This window comes from Zonotrichia albicollis, chromosome 2 (genome assembly GCF_047830755.1).
Source record: "Zonotrichia albicollis isolate bZonAlb1 chromosome 2, bZonAlb1.hap1, whole genome shotgun sequence".
NCBI lineage: Eukaryota > Metazoa > Chordata > Aves > Passeriformes > Passerellidae > Zonotrichia > Zonotrichia albicollis.
In genome coordinates, this window is record NC_133820.1 from 100,301,705 (window position 1) to 100,322,747 (window position 21,043).

At 40.3% G+C, this 21,043-nt stretch overlaps 1 protein-coding gene across 1 annotated transcript in view; it reads left to right on the forward strand.

Annotated features, from left to right (window-relative positions):
• SLC9A4 (solute carrier family 9 member A4) overlaps positions 1-21,043 on the forward strand; it is a 32,440-nt gene that overhangs the window by 6,608 nt on the left and 4,789 nt on the right. The window contains exons 3-11 of the mRNA XM_026793027.2: positions 1,193-1,452; positions 5,178-5,395; positions 7,346-7,548; positions 8,694-8,780; positions 10,017-10,087; positions 12,326-12,487; positions 18,071-18,167; positions 19,887-20,018; positions 20,731-20,818. Of these exons, the coding sequence (XP_026648828.2) occupies positions 1,193-1,452; positions 5,178-5,395; positions 7,346-7,548; positions 8,694-8,780; positions 10,017-10,087; positions 12,326-12,487; positions 18,071-18,167; positions 19,887-20,018; positions 20,731-20,818 (1,318 nt within the window). The remainder of the gene's footprint in view (positions 1-1,192; positions 1,453-5,177; positions 5,396-7,345; positions 7,549-8,693; positions 8,781-10,016; positions 10,088-12,325; positions 12,488-18,070; positions 18,168-19,886; positions 20,019-20,730; positions 20,819-21,043) is intronic.

Sequence of the window (21,043 nt, forward strand, 5' to 3'; positions counted from 1 at the left end):
TATTGTTTTCCAACTAATGCTTTAGTGCAACAGCTTTGGAGAGCTGGTGTCTAGTTATTTCCCAAATTCTCTTCAAAAATGAAAGGTGACTTTCATGTGTTACACACTCACTGTAAACAGATCTGACGGGACTTTAATATTAACTGATTGTCAGCAACCTCTAAGGCTTTTTTATTACTACACCACTCTGAAAATTTTCTATTTGTTTCTAAAAGATGAATGAAAGTGGAATTTGCTGAAAATTTTTCATTAACAGTTTCTGAAGAATAGAAATTATTGATAATAGAAGTTTGGTGAAGTTTTCTTCTCTAAGATATTATCTTTTCAGACCAAATTATGTAATACATTATATAAAATTATAATTGGCATTAAATTGAATCTTTCTTCTAATCTGATATTTTCTTTTGATTTTAACAATTTCAAGATTTCTAGTCAAAATGTGTATATGTGCAGGGTCTTTAGAACATTTAGAGAGTCACAGCATTTCATTCCTACTTTGAGGTGGTTAAGTAGCACCAAACTCCAAATATGTCATGATAGAGAGGCTTTTTTTACCTAGCTAGAGAATGAAACTGAGGTTAACATCTTCCTTTCCCAGTCCCATTCTCAGTGATGTTTCATGATTTTTATGCATCAAGTGCTGCTGAAAAACGTGTAACATTACCATGTCCATCTGATGAAGTTTGTCAAGTCTACTGACTGATCCCAGAGACAAGCTAAATGGGATTTAAATCAAATATGTGACTCTTAGTCCCTGCCCTGCCCCAGCCTGAGTCAGAAGGAGAACATGGAGGATAGAGCCTCCATGGTTTCTAGGGTACCCAGATGAGCTTTTCACCTCTTCTACAAAGACCAAAAATTAAATTAACTGTCAAACAGACCAAGAAAAGAGAGTTTGCCAGTCTCTTACTACTAAGAGTAAAATACTGGGGGGTCACACGCCATTAAGTAATTTTCATTCCACAGCCATTTACCCTTTTTTTTTTTTTCTTTTTTTTTTTTTTTCTCTTTTTCAGGACACTTAATGAATTCTTATTTCTGAGACTTGTTAAGAACCATCTCAAATTCCAATTGTTACTTTGCTGATCTGTCTAAAGCAATTTCTGGCACACACAGACACTGTTTTGCCTGTCAAATAGGTGCCAGGTTCAGAAAAGATGCCCAACTGCTGTTTTCTTATTTTCACGTGTAGGTTTTATACAACATCTTCATCGCCTTCACCCAGATGCACAGGTATGAAGAAATTGAGTCCATCGATGTCTTTGCTGGCTTTGCTCGCTTCTTCGTGGTGGGGCTGGGTGGAGTCTTGTTTGGCATCGTGTTTGGATTTGTCTCAGCATTCATGACTCGTTTCACCCGCAACGTCTCTTCCATCGAGCCCCTGCTGGTCTTCATGTTCAGCTACCTCTCATACTTGTCAGCTGAAACCCTTTACATCTCTGGCATTTTGGCGTGAGTATTCCTTACGGCTTTTTGGATGCTGTCTTTTAGGAACTGGTGCTGTTTTGTGATGGTTTGCTCAAGGTTGGTGCAACACAGGCATTCAGTCTCTGGCTTAGAGAGGCAGTGCACAGCTTCTTAGATATCTGTAAAATGCACTGGTGACTAGGACAAGCAAAGCCACAGTCAGCATAGGCACAGATAATTCTACCGAGGGATGTTGGCAAAAGTACTGCACAACTGCAGGTTGTGGATAGAGTGGCCAGTGCTGCCACCATCTGTCTGCTATCTCTGATAAAATCAGCAGAAGAGAATGATTTGATGCTACAGCAGTTTATCTGTATTTATTTCTAAGCAGCTTCACCATCAGACTCTAAGAGAGATATAAAGCGATGGCTATGGAAAATATAAGAAAGCACATCTGAGTTCTTTGTGAACTTCAGCCCTAACACCATTCACTGGAATTATATTACATTTGAATAGCATCACTGGGATTGAAACTGGGGCAAAAACAGGTGAAAGAGAACATCACCTACACATACATACTTATAGTCATGTATATGAATATTGCAATTCTTTGTTTTTTGTGGTCAGGATAGCTTGATACTGCTGTAATGCTTGGGACATGTTCCTCAAAGTATGTGATGGTGTGGGTGCCTGCTGCAGAGAGAAAGCTTTAGGTTCTTGACTGGAGTAAATGCAGGAATGGTGAGAATTGTGGGAAGGAAAGGATGGCAGCAGGAAAGGAGCTGGAAGAGGAAGGAGTAGGGATGGAAGTGAGAGACTTAAGGAGAAAGCTGCTGGCAAGTGGCTTGCAAGGATACCCTCCAAACCAGCCCACCTGCAGGGTGCAGCATAGGGAGATGGAGACCTCCTGTTGCCAAATGCTCCAGCTGGTGCTGCTGGCTGCTGCAGGCTCAGCGCACAGCTGGTGGATGGCAGCAGCTTTGCACGGCCTCTGCTGGCTCTGAGCTTTCGTGATGGGCCTTGGGTGACCTCGTGTTGCAGAAAGTGCTTCCCTTTGTAGAGGGCAAACCAGTTTAAACTTAACAAATACAAACATATGGCTGCTGATGTCCAGACAGGTGCATTTACCCACCTCACCTTGTGAAGCTCTGATTTCACAGAATCACAGAATGGTTTGGGTTGGAAGGGACATTTAAAAGCCATCTAGCCAATGTCCTGGCAATGAGCAGGGACATCTTCAGCTAGATCAGGTTGCTCAGAGCCCCATCCAAACTGGCTTTGAATGTTTTCACAGGTGGGATGTCTGCCACCATTCTAAGCAACTTCAGTGCTTCACCACTCTCATTGTAAAATGGTTATTCCTTACATCTAGTCTAAATCTACCTAAATCTTTTAGTCTAAAACTATTATCCCCTGTCATATGGCAATAGGTGCTACTAAAGAGTTTGTCCCCATGTTTCTTATAGGCCTCTTTTAAATGTCAAAATATTGAAATAAGGTGTTCCTGAAGCCTCTCTTCTCCAGGCTGCAGAACCCTGGGTTAATCAGCTTCAGAGCAGAATTGCCTTTATAAAAATAACCTTTGCAGGATGGTCCTGGGAAACAGTATTTGAATATTTAAACATATTAAATAAGTAGTTAGACTGGATATAGATTATCTTGAGCAATTAGACAAAGCAGATGAGTCTTGTGCTGTGTTTTGTATACCCGACACAAATGCTCAGATTGAGCTGACTGGCAACTTTAGTTCAGCAGGATTAGATGTACAGTGCAGTGAACAGTAAAACCATATGGACTTCTTCCTACCTGCACTGACCAAAACACTGCTTCCCCACCTACTCCTTGCACAAGACTACATAGTTCTTAATTTCTTTCACTTCTTATTTTCATTAGAGTTCTGAAATTATTAGTAATTTAAGAATGGTAATATAATTTGGATTTATTATTCTTACTGCTTCATTAAGGAAATTATTGCTTGTTTTAGAGATGGAAACTTATTGCCACCTTTCTGAATTATTGAGGATTCATTCATTTTTCACTTGGTGTCCGGTTATCTCGGCTGTTTGAGGGGCCTGGAAAGGCCCGAGGTGGCCTTGGGGCAGCCCGCATATCGAAGGACGAGAAGAGGCTTCAGTTCTTCTTTCGGTTTTTATGTTTATTAATTGTTTATCTAAAAGATGTTCTTTCAGCCGAACAGAGATCTGCTCAGCAGTCAGCCATGAGCACACTGTGCCGTCCTCCGGACCGCCACGTATTTTTATACCCATTGTTACGTGTACAATATTTATCATTTTTCCCCAATACCATTTATTCTTATAACTCGGTGCACTCTCAGTAATAACCAATCCAAAAATGCCACCGTGGCCAAAGAAGATGGAGGAAAAGAGGAAGAAGAAGGAGGGCAGGACACACCCCAATTCCTCCATCTTACTCCTCTAAACCCCCCTGTACCTAAATCCTAAACCCTGTGTCTCACCCTCTAATTAGCTAATCTTTTCGCCATTCACCCTGGTGAGGTCCTCTTATCTTCATACAGGTGTCGTCTCCCGTGTAGGGTCAAAGTCCTGCCACCAGACACTTCTGGCAACATTCCAGGACTCCCGGGCCCCCCAAGGGTGGTCTCGGAGGCCCGGGATCTCAGGACTCAGATCCTGAGATCCCACAACTTGGATCATGAAAGTTTATTATGTATGTGTATCTGAAAGTCAACAGTATTAATCATTAATGCCTAATGGCCTTGTCTTGGAGTGTCCTTAGACATGCTAAATGACTCAGCTTCACCAGGATACCCTTGAGATTTCTTCAGTGGAAATTAAATGAACTGAAACTAGAGGAAGGTTATCTAATGAACAGTCATCATTCTCTGAATTCACAAGTTTGGAAAAATATCATTACAAGAGGCCCCCAGAGACTAAAATCACATCAGTAGAAACAAGATAGGCGATGGAATATGTTACTAGCATAGCACTCAATCTGTGTGTTACCTATGGAAAATGCAGAGGGGAAAAGGAAATCCCCTTCAGCAGGGCTGATCAAAGATTGCTGCTCCATGTGATCGTCACCAGCATCTGTGCTGGGTGGCTGCTGATGCCTCTGACACAGGCTCTAGTCTTCATTAACAGTCATGCAAAACATCCCTTTGCCTTCTTAGGCACATTCCACACACCCTAGGTAACTACAGGGAGGAGGACACCTCTGTAGTTTAATTGAATTTTCTCCCGCTGTGCCACAATGGGCTGCTGTGCTTGGAGATTCCTGCAGCTTGCCCTGGCACTGCTGATCTGCCAGGGAGCCATGGCAGCTTTGGCCCTGGCACGGGGCTGCCATGATCCGCACCGCCACCTCAAGGGACAATGTCACCCAGGGGCAGGTTATGTCCCTCTAACTGATCCACCTGTAGGCTGGTACAGAACTGGCCTGCCCGTTGTTTGAGACAAATATTTGGCGCTTGGTGGCTCCATGTTAGGCATTCAGGATAAAATGGACTTTGAGCTGGAATGTGATACCCTCCCTTCCTTGTCAGAAAGGCCGACTTCCTTTATCCTATATCCGTTTGCTTCCTTTATCCTATAAGTAAAACATATTTGTAAATGTGAATGAAGATCCTTTTCTAGCTAATGAAATAGCTAATGTTACTGGAGAAATAAAATGCTTGTTTTGATGAAGGTCAGAACCTGGTGGTGGAGAGTACAGGTAATGATGGCTGATGCTGTCCTTAACTGAAAAGAAGAACAGGTTGTGGCTGATCTCTGATGTTTTGCTTGGTACAGGATGACAGCATGTGCAGTGACAATGAAAAAATACGTGGAGGAGAATGTTTCCCAGAATTCTTACACCACAATAAAATATTTCATGAAGATGCTAAGCAGCATCAGTGAGACCCTGATTTTTGTGTTCATGGGAGTGTCTACAGTGGGGAAGAACCATGAATGGAACTGGGCCTTCATTTGTTTCACTCTGTTCTTCTGCCTCACTTGGCGGGTGCTGAGTAAGTAAACTCTTGCAGACAACCTTCTCTGCATCTATGAGAAAAAAATCTTTGGCACAAAATTCTGTTAGAAAAGCCTGTGGGGACTGGCACAACTGCTTTAACAACAAATTTACTAGTTCATATTAGTGACAAGTAAATTTCACACATCTACACACACAAAAAGAGGAAAAAAGCTCCACACAAATCTGAATGCCAGTCTCCAAGCACAGACTTTACATTTAGGTGAAAATTGATTTTTTTAAAGCCATGATTACCATGGCCATGCCATGATTACACTTATAGAGATGTTTATATCTTTATTTACTATATGCCCCTTGGGTAAGAGGGCCTCATAATGATTTCACAACACACTGTCATTAACTTAATAATTAGGTAATGTATATCATCAGACTTCCAGTGCTATAGCACTACAGGTCCTGGGCTGGGAGTGCTGGAGGCATAGGAAAAGAGGGAAGGTGAAAATCAGCACTGATAGATAACTGAACAGGGATTTATACCACATGTGGGCCAACAACACTATGCTACAACTCCTCACAAGTCAAGTCTAAAGTTTTAAACTACTAAAAAGTAGTGCCCATATGAAATTACTCCATTTTTGCACATGGTATATCCCATTCCTGCAAAGGTGTCCTGCTCCCTGACCTGTGGGACAGATTCCTCTAGCATGGTCAGGGCAGTTCATAGATGATGTCAGACAAGTTGTGAGACATTTTCTCATCTTCTCCTAATGTCCAGGATGGGTTGGCAGTAATGCTGAAAAGGGAGAGGGAATAAGAAGGCTGGTGGTTGGTGTTCTGGAGGTGGTAGCAAAAAGGAAGTAATTACATATTTTCTTGCTGTATCTGGACCAAGTGTGGCGTCTGAATTTTTAAAGGCTCGCTTTCCATTTTGAAATATCCTTCTAATTAAGACAGAAACAATGCTCCCCTGATATAAAAGCTGTTTTCCAGCCTCATGTCCATCCTTCTCTCAGACACCAAGGGGAGTGCTAGAGCTTTCCAGAGGAAGGACAAAACACTTTCTGCTACATTTGTGTGTTAAAATGATTACATCATTTTCTCTGAAGCTTGAATAAAGCAAAGAGATGTGGCCTGAGGCTGATACCTCACATAGGCTGTTTCACTCTGAGTACCTGATGCCTAGCATTATAAGCAGTCAAACAAGGTCTTGCATAAAGTGATATCCAGCAACCTACATAAGAGGATGCTGTTACCTCTAATAATCTGTGTATCAGTGACAGCTGTGTAAAATAACACCAGTTATCAGCATTTGCGAGCTTTTTTGTCAGTTAATTAATGGTTTGCACATAAAACAGGATTTATATTTATTGTGGAGGATGAAGAAGTAAAACAAATTGTTAAAATTACACTATAAAGACAAGTTGCAGTCCTTACATAGCCACAGATTATCTTATTAATTTTAAATTTTATTAGAAGTAAAATTAAGTTTGAGAAATAAATAATTAGAGACACAATAAGCCCAAGGATTAAAATTTTAAATGCTATTATTCTTTGTCTTTCAGTGAGCCTGTCCACAGGACTTGTTGGTAAAGCACTGTTCAAACACTTTAGGCAGATACTGTACAGAAAGCAGGACACATTGCAAAGGAAGGCACAGAGAAAACTCTCATGCAGTTGTTTTTCTTTTCCTCAGAACACTTTGGAGGAAACTATGCAACATAAGTATAGGAAGTTAATATTTTCCCTAATCTCTCTTCTAAACTGTGTTAATGAATTTAAATCCTGAAGCTGTTAGGAACCCCAGTATTTAATAGGAGATATTTCACACAAGCCAAATTTAGCAGTTGGTCAAAGAGAAGCTACAAGAAACAAAAAGAGAAAAAAACATGGGTTGTCAACAGTTCCCCAAAACAACAATTGTTTTGCTTTTAATATTTTCTTTTTCTCCTTGATTAATAATACCTGTGGGGTTTTTCCCCCTTCCTAGGTGTGTTTGCTCTCTTCTACGTCAGCAACAAGTTCCGAACATATCCCTTCACCTTCAAAGACCAACTCATCATTTCTTACAGTGGCCTCCGAGGAGCCAGCAGCTTTTCTCTTGCATTCTTGCTTCCAGTGAATCTTTTCCCCAGAAAAAAACTATTCATCACTGCTACCATTGTGGTTATATATTTCACTGTGTTCATCCAAGTATGTATATTTCTTAATGGATAACTTTCATGTACTAGAGGTGACTGAAAGCTTCATAGTGAAAATAGCATTGAATTCACTCTTACGCTAGGACAAGTTATTGTGTTTTAGGGCCAGATTTAGCACTGTATTGTGTAATTAGCCTTTTTAAGAGCTTTTAGGTAATACAAGAATTCTTTTGTATCTTTAAAAATATTCAGGGGAGTCTTGGTGTCCAAAATTATTTATGTTCATTCCACATGCATTTCCTGGTACTTCCAATTTAAGAAGTCTTTTAGCTTTACCTTTCAGTACTGATTCATTCTTTATTCGTGGTGTATCTCAAACTGACCAGAAAACAGTATGTCTGTTCTGTGACAGATTTTGAATTTTATACTTTTATCTTTGTCTGTCTTAGAGATCAAATACAAATATTTTGAAATGCTTTGCAAAAGAATATTTTAAAAATGAAGTGAATAAGTCACATTTGTAAGTATAGTTGTCTACTTTATATTATAGTTATATATAAGATATTTGAGTTATATAGATATTTGAGTTATTTCACCTTGCTTACTGCTGTACCTGGAAGAACTGAAACTTCTAGAGCACTCTGCATCCCATATTTTGCATTTTCCAATACCAAAGTCTCAGATCCTCTAGGGTGCCAATGGGGCACTATGCACTTGTGATAAGTAAGGTGCTTAGGTTCCACCAGAACATTTCAGGAAAAAAACAATTTGTTTCTATTTCTACTTTTAAAATGGTTTTCTGTAGCAGTGCAGTAAGGAAATGGGAAAAAATGAAACCCATTTCTAAGTGAAAAAACCCTGGAATGTTTAATTCTGAAAATATTGAAGTAAATGGTTTTAAGATTTCAAGACCTCACAAAGATAATATTTTCTTTCAAATGAATCCTCTTTTGAAGATGATTGCCAATGAGTCAGTTACTTTACATTATTACAATATGCTAATAAATAGAATCTCACTTAAAAAAAGACCTTTAGAATTTTTTTTTTAAATTCTCTTCTGTAGCTCTCCATACAAATAATGGTTCATTTCTGTGCTAAGACAGAGCTTTCCTAACTGATTAAAATTATCCCCTTTTGCCTTCTTTCTATTTTTGCCTAAAAGATAATTAACAATTCAACTCATTATTCCAAATACAGGGAATCACAATTGGACCTTTGGTCAGATATCTGGATGTTAAAAAGACAAACAAAAAAGAATCTATCAATGAAGAAATTCATGTGCGAGTAAGTTTTTTATATCAGTAACCCAAAAAGAAAAGAACAGGTATTCTGAAAGAGCTGGAAAGAGGGAGGCACTTGGAGACCTGGCATTGAGTGCATTTGGATGCTCAGTGCTTTTAAGAATGTATGGAGGCAACTTAGGCATGATTTTCTAAGATCTTGCATCTCATTTATGTTCATATTTACTATCATATTATATTATCATCCACAAGTGTCATGGTGTATTAGGTCCTTCATTCATTGGCACTTTGATCATGGCAGGACAGAAAGAGAAAGGTAATGTTTATCAAAGTAGTCACTATCCTTCCTAGCTGGATTAGTCAGAAACCCTTGTTGCCATCTTTTGACCAGTTCTAGACACTGAAGTCTTAAAAGTCTTTAATCCAGATCTATTGAACTGAGTTGAACCATTGAGCTGCAAACTTAGTTTCAATTTATTCTGGGTAGTGATCTTTTATCCTCTCAAACATTTACTTCAGTTCCCAAATTACTATTATATAAAATCACAGGAAGCTGTTCAATCTGATTTAACATTACAGAAAACCTATGTACATTCTTTCATTTCACAATAGGGAATACATGTGAAATCAAGAGAAACACTGTGTCTTAAAATGAAACAAACACACAGATGTAAGCTGAAGAGATATTAGCAAAATTAGAACATTGAACTGATTTTGAGTTTAAAGTGAAATTAATTCTTCTTATCTGAACATTTATAATGAACCTTGAAGAGAACTTGCATTTTAAAGCACCCTTTATGACAATATGTCTGTAAGAATTGGCCTTTTTCTGTCTCTATGGTGCTGGATAAGCACAAAAAAGGACTGAAAGTAACAGAAGGTAGCAGTAACCAGTCTCATGTCATTCTGCAAAATCCTCAGAGAATTTATCTGTCAAGGTGAAGGTGTTGGTATGTGGCCCTGTGCCTCTCCCAGGAAGGCCATGCATGAGGAGGGGAAACAAAACCAAGAATTTATATTTTGGGTTCAGTAGACAAAAAGGACCCAAAAATTTTTTGCTTCCATCAAAACACTTTCAATGCAGCCAAGCATCAGCAGTGGCATCTTTGCCTTGATTTTTAGAAAAATGTAGATGCTTTCAGAATTAACTCACAAGCTCCAGTAAAACGATAAATCTCAAAATCATGTCAATAAGTGCAGATTTGTGGTAACATTTCATAATGAACACATGGACATTTCATAATGGTCACTTACAATGTTTCCATGTTTTTTTCTGTAGTTGATGGATCACTTAAAGGCTGGTATTGAAGACATATGTGGACATTGGAGTCATTATCAGCTGAGAGATAAGTAAGTATGTCTTATTGCAGTCTAATATAATAAAATAACCTATCTATCAAGTAAAATATAGTAGGTAAATAGAAGAGGAAATCAAAATGCTGTGGTCATGTGCCATATCTCTTTGTAGAAACTGAACTCCTGAGTAACTATTAACTCTTGAGAGTGCAGTGCTCATACATTGCCTGCTAAATTGGATCTGCACAAGCAGAAAATAAGCCTTCCGAAAGAAAAACATAGCATGGGAACTCACGCTGCAGACATCAAACTGTGCATAGCCTTGGTATAAATCTGAGATACCAGGAAACACTTCTTTAACTCTGGATTTAGAACATAAGCTACACATGGTCTCAGTGCTTTGATGGCTTTTGTTGCGAGCCTCCACAGCAAAAAGGATCCCTTGCTGGTAGTAGAGAATCAGTAATAATTAGTCATCTGTCCTTACAGGTCTTTGCATTCAGTAACATCTAAAATAAGAGTGCTGAAGGAGTGTTTGAATTTCAACAGCCAGTAGCATAAGCAGAGCTAGTCTTTACTCAGAAATGCAGGTCCCACGTTGTCCCTTCCATCAGCAGTGTGAGGTGGTTTTGTGAAGCTTTGCAGCTCTTCCAAACTCTGCCCAGAAGAGACAGATCTCCTGTTTCCTTTAAGTTTTCCCTAAGGGAGTCCTGTGGACATGTTTGCCACCACCACAGCATGTGAAGGCAAGTAGGGAAAAGACTGATTTTTCTTTCCCCCCAAACATCTTATTATGATGCTGTGGGATAAAAGTTATCCCTAGTTCTGCCTAGGCTTCTGTGCTGGAATCTTGTCTGACTTTCAGTGTTGGACTCCAGTAATCCAGCCAAGGGTGTCTGCTGGGACATGTGGCAAGTCCTTCCCTATGGAAACCAGAAATTCAGATGGGGAAGAGGATGACTAGCGTGCATCCAATTCTTGTCCCAATGGGAAGTAATGATATAATGTACTAGGGCATGCCCAGAATCTGAAATGTCTTCTTGGTTCTGAGTACAGAGACAGCTTTAGGACATCCATCTGCTGGGACCACACCACTGTCTGTGCAGTCAACAAACTGAACAAATCTCTGTTGGAGCAGTAAATCCATTTAAATAGCTGCATTTACACATATCTGTGAGTAAATGCCATCCATTTGTTCTATATCTACCTGATAACTCTGAACAGAGAATTTTCCCTGAACTAGCCATAAATGTAGTGTTGTGGTTCATGGACAGATTCAAAAAACACACCATGTCTGAGGACATTTAATATAAGAAGATTATATTAAAAAGTATTCCCTAAAGTTTTGTATGCAGCTTTAAAGTTGTGTACAGAATTAATTACCTAAGCAATGAAAATCCAGGAGACTTTTTATTACACAGAAAAACATAAAGAGCTGTAATCCCTGTGCAAATATTTATGTACCTTCCTCTGCTATTAATGAATAAAAAACGGCCTTTGCTAAGGAAAGAAAGATATAAACCCTGTGGTGCTTTTCCCAGCATCGTGGAGCACCTTACCTTGCTGTGGTAAACTGTTCCTTTGAAAGAAACAGAACTGTTGCTCTGCTGAGGATCTGCTGTTGTTCTGCTAAATGTCTGCCTGAAAGCATGTACCTGTTCCAAGGCACCCACACACATTCACATTCAAATTATGCCACACATTAGCAATATTTTACAATCTGCAGCATGCAAGCACATAGTATTTTGGGGTCCTTTCAATTTCTCTGTTATTCAGAATACAAAGAAATGTATTTTCTCTGCTCTAATTGTCAGGATTCAAAATTATCAGCAATGTAATGGGCCCTAACTACTGTAACTGCTGGGCCACTTAGAGCCTCATTGGTGGCTGACTGAATAGGCCAGGATTACAGTAAGAGCAGCTGCTGCTGTTATGTCCTTCTATAATGCAACATTTGTACAAAAGCATAGAGACTGGCCGTATTCTTTTCTGACAAATGTGGCAGTGTAATATGCAAACATACACGCAGCCCTCTTTTTTGCTCTGATTGCAGCTTGTTTCTTTCTTTTGTCTAGCGGGTTCTGCAATCTCTGTGGACCAGTAGACTATGCCAAATATCCCCCTAAAGGTCTCAGCTCACCAGGCCTTCAGGAGTCCACAGGTGCCTCTAATTTGTATTCAGTTTCCACCACTGAATTGTAGATATATGCATTTGAATGAAGATCAGCTTGTAGTACAGAAATGAAAACATATTTCCTTTTCTACACTTTGATTTTGGTATGTCTTTTGCAGATTTAAGAAGTTTGATAATAAGTATTTGAAGAAAATTTTAATTCGGGAACACCAGCCCAAATCCAGCCTTGTGTCATTGTACAAAAAGATGGAGATAAAACTGGCCATCGAGATGGCTGAGAGTGGCATGAAAATTTCAAAACCATCCACTACTTCTTTACAGTGAGTACCAGCCTCCTGACCCTTTGCAGAGTAGGGACAGGAGGACAGGGATAAAAATGAGGAAGTACCCAAGGTATTCCATGACTTAATTGAAATGTAAGAAAAAAGAAGACAGTTAAGAAAAGAGAAGGTGCAATTTGGTGTTCATCATAATTGTGCTTTGCTCAGAGAGTGAAAATTAAAATCATGGACATTTCCTGTTTCTTTTCCATGGTGGGCAGTCCTGAAGAGGAATCTTGAGTCACATACAGAAGCCACTCTGGTTGCTTTAAATCACAGTAGTGGCTCAAGACAGATGTACTTATCACTTACCTGGCCAGCCGGTTTTGTTAATCCCTGCCAGGTCCCTGCCATCCCAGCAGGAAGGCTTAGCATACAGGTCCTGACTCCATTGTCCCAGTCATGAATTTTTGCTGAGAGCAGATTTCTTTGTAGCATTTGCAATTTTTGCCGCCCCGGTTTGCAATCCCTCAAAACCACTTTGCCATATTTGTCCAAAACAACAAATTTGTCCAATTAAACATTGAGAGCAGCCTCCCAAGAATGACTGGAGGATACTTGTGGTGAAATGCTGGACATGAACTGTCAATGTACATTCACAGCCCAGAAAGAAAACCATATCCTGCCTCAGAAGCAGCATGGCCAGCAGGCTGGGGGAGTGGATTCTCCCCTGCTACTCCGCCCTTGTGAGACCCTACAGTGCTGTGTCCAGCTCTGGGGTCCTCAGTACAGGGAAGACATGGACCTGTTAGAGTGGGTCCAGAGGAGTGCCACAAAGATGATCAGAAGGCTGAAGCACCTCTCCAAGGAGACAGAGAAGGCTCTGGGAACACTTGTTTGCAGCTTTTCAGTACTTAAAGAGGACTTACAAGAAAGAAAGGGACAGACCTTCTAGTAGACTTGTAGCAGTAGGACTAGGAGAAAGTAGTTCAGGCTAGGTACAAGAACTTTTTTATGATGAGGGGGGTGAAACTCTGGAACAGGTTGCTCTGGGAGATGGCAGATGCCTCATCCCTGGAAACATTCAAGGTTGAATGTGATGGGGCTCTGAGCGACCTGACAGAGCTGAGGAGGTCCCTTGGTCATTGTGGGGGGTTTGGAACCAGGTGCAAGGCATTCTATGATTCTATCAAACAGTGATGCCACTTGACATCAGACAGACCAGGGGACAAAACTGGTGGGACCTCCTGAGGGAGCTGAGGGAAAAACCCTCTAGGAAAAATGTTGCACAAATCTTCTGTCCTACATACTATTATTGATATGCATGTGTTTATCTTTGCTTTGCAATACACTGTCCAGAGCACAGGTACTGCTGCAGGCACTTGCCTCCATCATTTCTTTCCTGGGTTCTTGCTGACCACTGTTGTTGTTCTTTCCTGTTGCATCCTTAAACCACTGTCCATTTTGCAGCAGCTCCTGGTAGGGTCTGGCATATTACCTGTTTTGAATGATGATCACTCCCAATAACAGAAAATTCAAATATCAACTGCGTATTAAATTAAAATCTTGCTTGAAACTCCGGCTTAATCATGTCAAGATCAATCTGCTTTCTTGTACTGATGTCAGCATGCGGTGTAAGACCTAGCCCTTTTCTCTCTAAATTATTCTTTGCTGAAAGGATGATATTAAAAAAGACTGCATGTATGTCAGGCTCCTTTCTGTCTGCTGTAATCCCTTAACCATTGTGAGCCAAGAGAAAATGTGCAAGGTTGGTAGACAATCCGTGGCAATCAAACCACATCCCTCTTCTTTTCCTGAGGGAATAAGAAAATAAGACAAATTGCTCCAGCATAGTTCAGAAATTTTCTCCTGAGCTGAGAATTTAGATTGAAAAATATTCTTTAATAACCAGCTGATATGATGGACTAATTTTTGCAATCTCTAACCTGGCTGTAATTGAATTTTGCTATGCATCATCCTCTGATGAGAAAGCCTTTTTAAAATTGAAGTGTCAACTTCAGAAAAACAGCCTGTGGCTCAAAACCATTATGATCTTGCAGGCTGTGAGAGTGTTCTAGGAAAATACATGTTTCCCCACCTCTGTTCATTGATAAGTGTCTGCTGTTGAGGACTGCAGGAGACAGGATATTGAGCTAGTTGGTGGACCTTTGGTCTGAGCCAATACAGCAGTTCTTGCTGTCTTTCCCCACAGCGATTAAAAGGACCAGTGTAAAAGGTCTCTAAATGTATTTATAAATTCCATGATTGCTTTCATTGATTCAGCATGTTCCTGAAGTCCCTGTCTTCAGTGAAGGTACAAAACTCTGGCCATGAACAAGAGGAGATTTGAAATGAAATTCCAATGTATGGCATGTAAATCATTATTAGCAGTGCCAGAGTAGTGAGAAAACTCCTGCTCACACTTCTGATCAGTTTTTTCAGCCTTTATGCACGCAAGGATATTTACTTTATAAGAATCAAAGCAGATCTCCAATGCTGTGAATTAGAGAATTGCATTCATGCTGATGTGATTCCTGCAGGTGGAGTGGGTGTCCAATTTACAGTAAGTATTTTCAGTGTGGAGTGAGAAAATTTGCCCATGGATTGTGCAACAAAGAATACACAGTAGAATGAAAGCAGAGCATTTGGTTCTGACACTTTGGAGAATATAAGCTGATAAATAAGGATGGAGATGGCAAAGATGGAATCTAGGAAATATTATCAGAACTGTGGGTTTATGGCTGGTTTTGGTAGGAAATATAACTATTAGAGAGAACCATGGTTTGCTGCTGAGTTTACTTAATGCTGGCTTCATATTGCTGCAATATTGACTTTGATAAATCTTAGAATGTATCAATACAGTACAGATCAGAACTAACTGTTGTGTTGTCATTTGTGGTGGTACAGTTATGAGAAAGTTGTGTCCCAAAATTATTATTCATTCACGGGACGAGTAAAGATTAATGGAGAGTTTACAAAGTTCAAAGTTTTAGATGTAATATAAAAAAAATTACACAGATTGTGCAAGTATCAATGTATCAAATATCGAGTATCTCCATATCTAAGGAAGAAAGAAATAATGTCATGGCAGTCATTACAGAGAGACAGTTTTCATGGCATATTATAATATGACTTTTTTTTCTTCATACATATGTATCCTGTGCTATTCTTTGTTGTAACATATTGGAAGATTCAATAGGAAAAAAGAAATAATTTCAATAAGGATTACTTTATGGGTTTGGTAACATACTGTACATGTTTGAAAGCCCTTTCTTAAGGTAATGCAAAATGTAAAAGCAATCTTTTCCTTATTACCATATATGTGCATTGTTATCAATTGGGCAGGGTAATTTCCAATCCCATGAAAAGAATGATGGTTTTTTATTTGTGCTCCAGAACAATATGGGTTATCTTCATGCTATTTTTTCTATTGCTACCCCAGCTCAACTGAGACTCAAGAAGTTTTATTTACTCAATTCACTTTAAGAGCAAAATAATACGATTTGAAATTACTTAGAGCAGGATACTTCTGTGCTGGCATGTGGAGAAAGACGGGTATGCAGCTGGAAAAGTAGAGATAATCTGATAATCTCCCCTGTGGAGTCAAGATTTTCCCTGTTTAGATGCTTTTCCCTGTTTATTCCCAACTGTAAATTATAAAGACCCTGTGGACACATTCAGTGAAGCACAGAGCAGGGAGGCAGCTCTTCCCTGTGATGTCAAAGACACCTGCAGCGAGTACTCCAGTTCCATTTGCATTACACAAATGAGCCAAGCCTGTATTTTAGAGACCAATACTTCTTGACAGTCCCCAGGGCTTGTGCTTGTGTATATTTCCCAGGTGTACCTAGGGTCTCCCTGTTGTCCAAAGAGACATCAGACAGGGACTGCTGACAGCAAGGAGTCTGGTTTCCCTGTGTGGAGGGCAGCATGCACAGGCTGTGCCCCAGACTGAGACACACCACAACCAGTAGGGAGTAAAGGTGCAGTGCACTCAAGCCTGAAAATTGGTGGCATCCCCAGATCCTCTCAGTGTATCTCTGAGAACAGAAAGCAAGTGAAAAAGGAACCAACCAACCAATGCACCCACCCATTCAGCCTGGAACTGGGTGATGGTGAAAGTCTTTTTTTCCCTAATGGGAAATAACTAACTTTGTTGTCATTGCAATTGTTGAGAGTTGATGAATGTCAATTAAACATTTGATGGGAAGGATTTATCAGGGACAAGATAAGATTTCTGGTCAAATCCAGAAAGGCAGCCCTTTTCTGTCACACTGACTTGCCAGCATCTCAGTGGCAGACTCATGGGTCACTCATGCTTCAGTGAGGTCCTTAACCTGCTGCTTATCCCAGTCCTAGCTCTAATACTACACCTTAACCTGTTGTTAATTTCCCTCTTTGTTTTTATTTCATAGAAAAAAGTCAGGTCTCTGTTTTAGTCTGATGGCAGAATGAAAACACTTTCAAAACCTTGAAATATATAAAAAATTAATTCTTCTATTCCAGGGGCTTTGCACAGGGGCCAGGGCCCCAGAGATCACTGTCTATTTCATGGTAAGAGGCAGTAAAATATAGAATCCAGGTCCTACAAATTTTCAAGATGTTCATGGTAGATTATGGAACGAAACAGTAGCAATATTGTTAAACTAGATAAAATTGTAAATTCCAACCTTTTCCTATGTTTACCTCATAATCACAGTTCAACTTGAATCCATTGTCGTTTGTCACTAAAATTTTAAAATTTATTTTAGAGGAAGTGTGAGATAGATGCACACAAAACTCTGGCAATACTGTACAGACAACATTTTAACAACATCACTTAGCTGAAAAACACCACTTGCAATCACTTTTTTTTTTTTTTTTTTAAGAGGCAAGAAAACAAAATGGAGAAAGGAAAAATTCAGAAACAAGACAGACTGATTCATCCTGGATGATCGCTATCTATTTTCCTTTCTTTTCCTGGGAATTCACCTGAACACTAACTCTCACAGTGATTGACTGATGTAGTGAAACCCGATAACATTTCACAGCAGCCCTCCTCCACTGTTTTGCTAGTGAAAAAGCCAGGCAGTTACAAGTGACTGTGGGCTTGTCAAAGTTTTTTAAAGACACAAAGATTACTATCTTTGGAGAAACAGGTTCAGTAGCAAGGAAACTCTATATGTTCTCCTCACCACAGGGCAGGTCTCTCAGACTTCATAATTAATATACTCTTAGGATTTTCTTCACTTTCTCAAAGGAGCAAAAACCAGTAAGACGGCAAGGCCCAGACTGCTGGACCATGCTGAGGTTTTTGTTCAGACAGAGGAAGAAACTTGCAACGTTTTCCTGAGCTGGTTATGGCCTAGTCTAATCCTTAAATAGGAACTTCCTTCTGGAGGTTTAAGAAAGCAGCGTTTCTGCTGCCAGCTGTATGAGGGGTTAGGGCCCAATCTGACTACCCACTATATGGATAAAACCAATAAAAGAGCAAGATTTAAACTTTTTTTATTCATCTTTGGATGATTTGCAGGTGTTGCTGATCACTGAGAGGCCCTACATAGCCTTCTGTTCTAGCACTAAAAATAGTCCATGCATTATTTAATGGGATTAGTATTTAATCAGCTCATTAATAACATATTTAATTTCCCCTTTTATTTACAGGAGCGGCAAGAAGCAGCGTGCACACAGGCTGTCCCCGGCAGAGGTGGAGGCCATGCGGGACGTCCTGGCACACAACCTGTACCAAGTGCGGCAAAGGGTGCGTGAGCCGAGCCGAGCCGTGCCGTGCCGTGCCGAGCCGCCGCAGCCCGTGTTTGCCCTGCCCATACCGCGGCCGGGGGCACTGCGGGGAGATGGGAGGGCAAGGAGGGAAGAACCCTGGGCTTGGGAACCGATCGGAATAAGGGAAAGCTGGGTTTGCGCCTTTTTTTTTTTTTTTTTTTTTTTTTTTTTTCCCATCAGCTTTTCATCCTGACGGCAGCGCGAAAAGCCGGGATAAATCAGTGCCTGAGCTGCAGAGGTCAGGCTTCCCTCGCCGCTGGGCTGTGAAAGTGCGAAACTGAAAGTGCGCTGCGGGGGCGGGCGGGCAAACACCGCGCAGCCCCGCGTGTTGGGAGCGGCAAACACCGCGCCGCGGGAGGAAATAAAACGAGGGAAAAAAAAAGATTTCCACGTCCTCCGAGCTTCATTTGACACGTTTAGGTTGTTTGTTTCCCTGTAGAAGTTGTGTGGTAATACCTCAGCGGGGATTTGTTTTGTAGAAATTTGGAGTGACCCTGATGCAGCCCAGGGTATGGTATCTGCTTAATCCGGTCTCGGGCACTGAATAGACAATTGAGAGCTCGCCCACAGCAATGAGTGGGAGAGAATACATTACAGTAACCTTGAAATTATGCCGATAAACAAGGCTAACTCATGTAACACACGTGTACTAGAAAATGCTAGGGCCTGCTCATTTAAATGTGGCATTATTAATATGTTATTCATTCCTAACATTGTTTGACTTGCCATGCCTAATTATCCTTATGATATTAATTTCTTATCTTAGCAGCAACAATTTGCATATATAGTTACCTCTTAGCTTACTGAAATGAACTCTCTCTCTTCAAAATCAATTACAGTAATGACTATTTGTGCTAGTCATTTCCTATGTAGTATTGAGAATGGTGTGCTTTTGGAAGTGAAAGATTGGATGGAAATACTTCTTCTATGGAATACTGCTTCTAATACTCCTTTTCAGCTCTGAAAAGCTCTTGCTCCCCAGACCAGTTTTACAAGGACCCTTGCAAATGAAACTGAGATGAGATTCTACTTTTTAAGAGGGATTATAAATTTCAGTGTATTTTTCTCTTTAAGGCCAATAATTATTTCCTTCATTTCACTATATGTAGATGATAAACTAAGACGCTTGTCTTAAATGGTGCTCAGTTTAAGGGTAATACAAATTTGAAGTTTGTGCAAGTATGGAAAGGAAACTCAGTTGTGCATCTCATTCTGGAGATTCATTCTTTTCTCCTGAGTGTATCTGAATCTTGTTCCAAACTCAGTAATATTAGGACCAAAGCTCAGAGCTGAGTTAACCAGTTATCTCTTTCTTGGGACCTGCCTCATATCTGTAGCTCCCAACTACACTTAAGGAGATGAGAAAAGAGATGACAAGGCAAGCCCAGAGATGATAACAGCCTTCTTAAGTAGGTATATTTTCTATACCTGCACTTTGGGCACGTAAGAGTCTATCAAAAATGGCATCAAAACACAGCCCTTGATATCTGAGGCTTACAGCTGTGTTCAGCTTCCTCCCATCTTGCTCTGCAGCAGTGAGATTTGCGCGTGGCTGCATTTTGCTGTGTGATACCAAAGCGGTCTGTGTTGGGTCGGTGACCGAGCTGAGGCAGATGTCCCCTTGGCCCTGTGGTTGATCAGACTGATTAACATTGGAAATGCATCGAAAATGAGCTAGCTGAATCTTTTGTTTCAGGCACCAGCATACAACAGGCACAATCTTCCTACTGAGACAAGTGAGAAACAAGTGCAAGAAATCCTCATCCGTCGGGAACACAGCCTGAGGCAAAGTTGCAGGAAGGGAAACAGCTTGCCTTGGGGTAGACCGGTACCTGTTATCCATCTACTTATGTAAAAATCCCTCTGCTTCTCTGTAAATATGGAAAGACACTAGTTTTAATGTGCCCTTCACTGCATTAAAATGGGTGTTTTCCCGGTGTGCTCATGCAGCACTTACAAAGAAAGAGCTTCACTTAGCGTGGGAGCAGCAAAGTTTTCATGTCCCATCTCCATACATTTGTCAGAAATCAGCTACTCTGGCTGTGTGTAATAAAATAATGTAACTTGCATTGATTTTGCATGTGCAAAGTATAGTGTAATCAAAAAAGGCCTGATGCAAAGCCTCTGGCACGTTGATGATTTTGGTTCTCAGTCAGTAAGAGATTTGTTTGACTAAAGGGAGGCATTGAACAGTACAGACATTTATAGCTGAGATAATCATGGTTAAGGAAGAGAAATAAGTTCTTGTTGGATGGATTACTTGTATTCAAATTTTTCACCTGAAATAAGAAAGGTGAATCTTAGAAGAACATGTTTTTCTCTGGTGACAGTAAAAACCCCTTTGGCTGTTATATCAGACAGACATTCTCACTGGAGCTGATGTGAGTTCAACCATCCAAACCAAGCATTGATCTTATTCATGCCTATCAAAATTTGGCTTTAAAGGTGCAGCATATTGCCATAACTCTTTACTGTTTCACCAAGTAAGTGCCCAGTGGAGGCAATCATAGGCACTGGACACACTTCTGTTTCCTGCACAGGTTAAGACCACGGAAATACGCTACCTCTCCTTGCCTCAGGGTCCACGCCAGCCCACTAGAAGAAAAGCCAGGCATGTTACTTTTACAGGTAATGGAAGTGCTTTACCCTGTATCCTACTCCAGTAGCAAAAGAAACTTGGCCAGTTGTTTGGTGGATTTAACAGTACTACATGCACAGTCCCGTGGAAGCCTACAGCCTCTTTAAATGCGCTACACCCTTCTCTCCTTTCTGTTTTATCTATGTTGTTTATATGATCATTACTGCAGCAGTTTGTTTTGTTCCAGCACCTCCTGCTTTTCTCTTTTTCCCTCT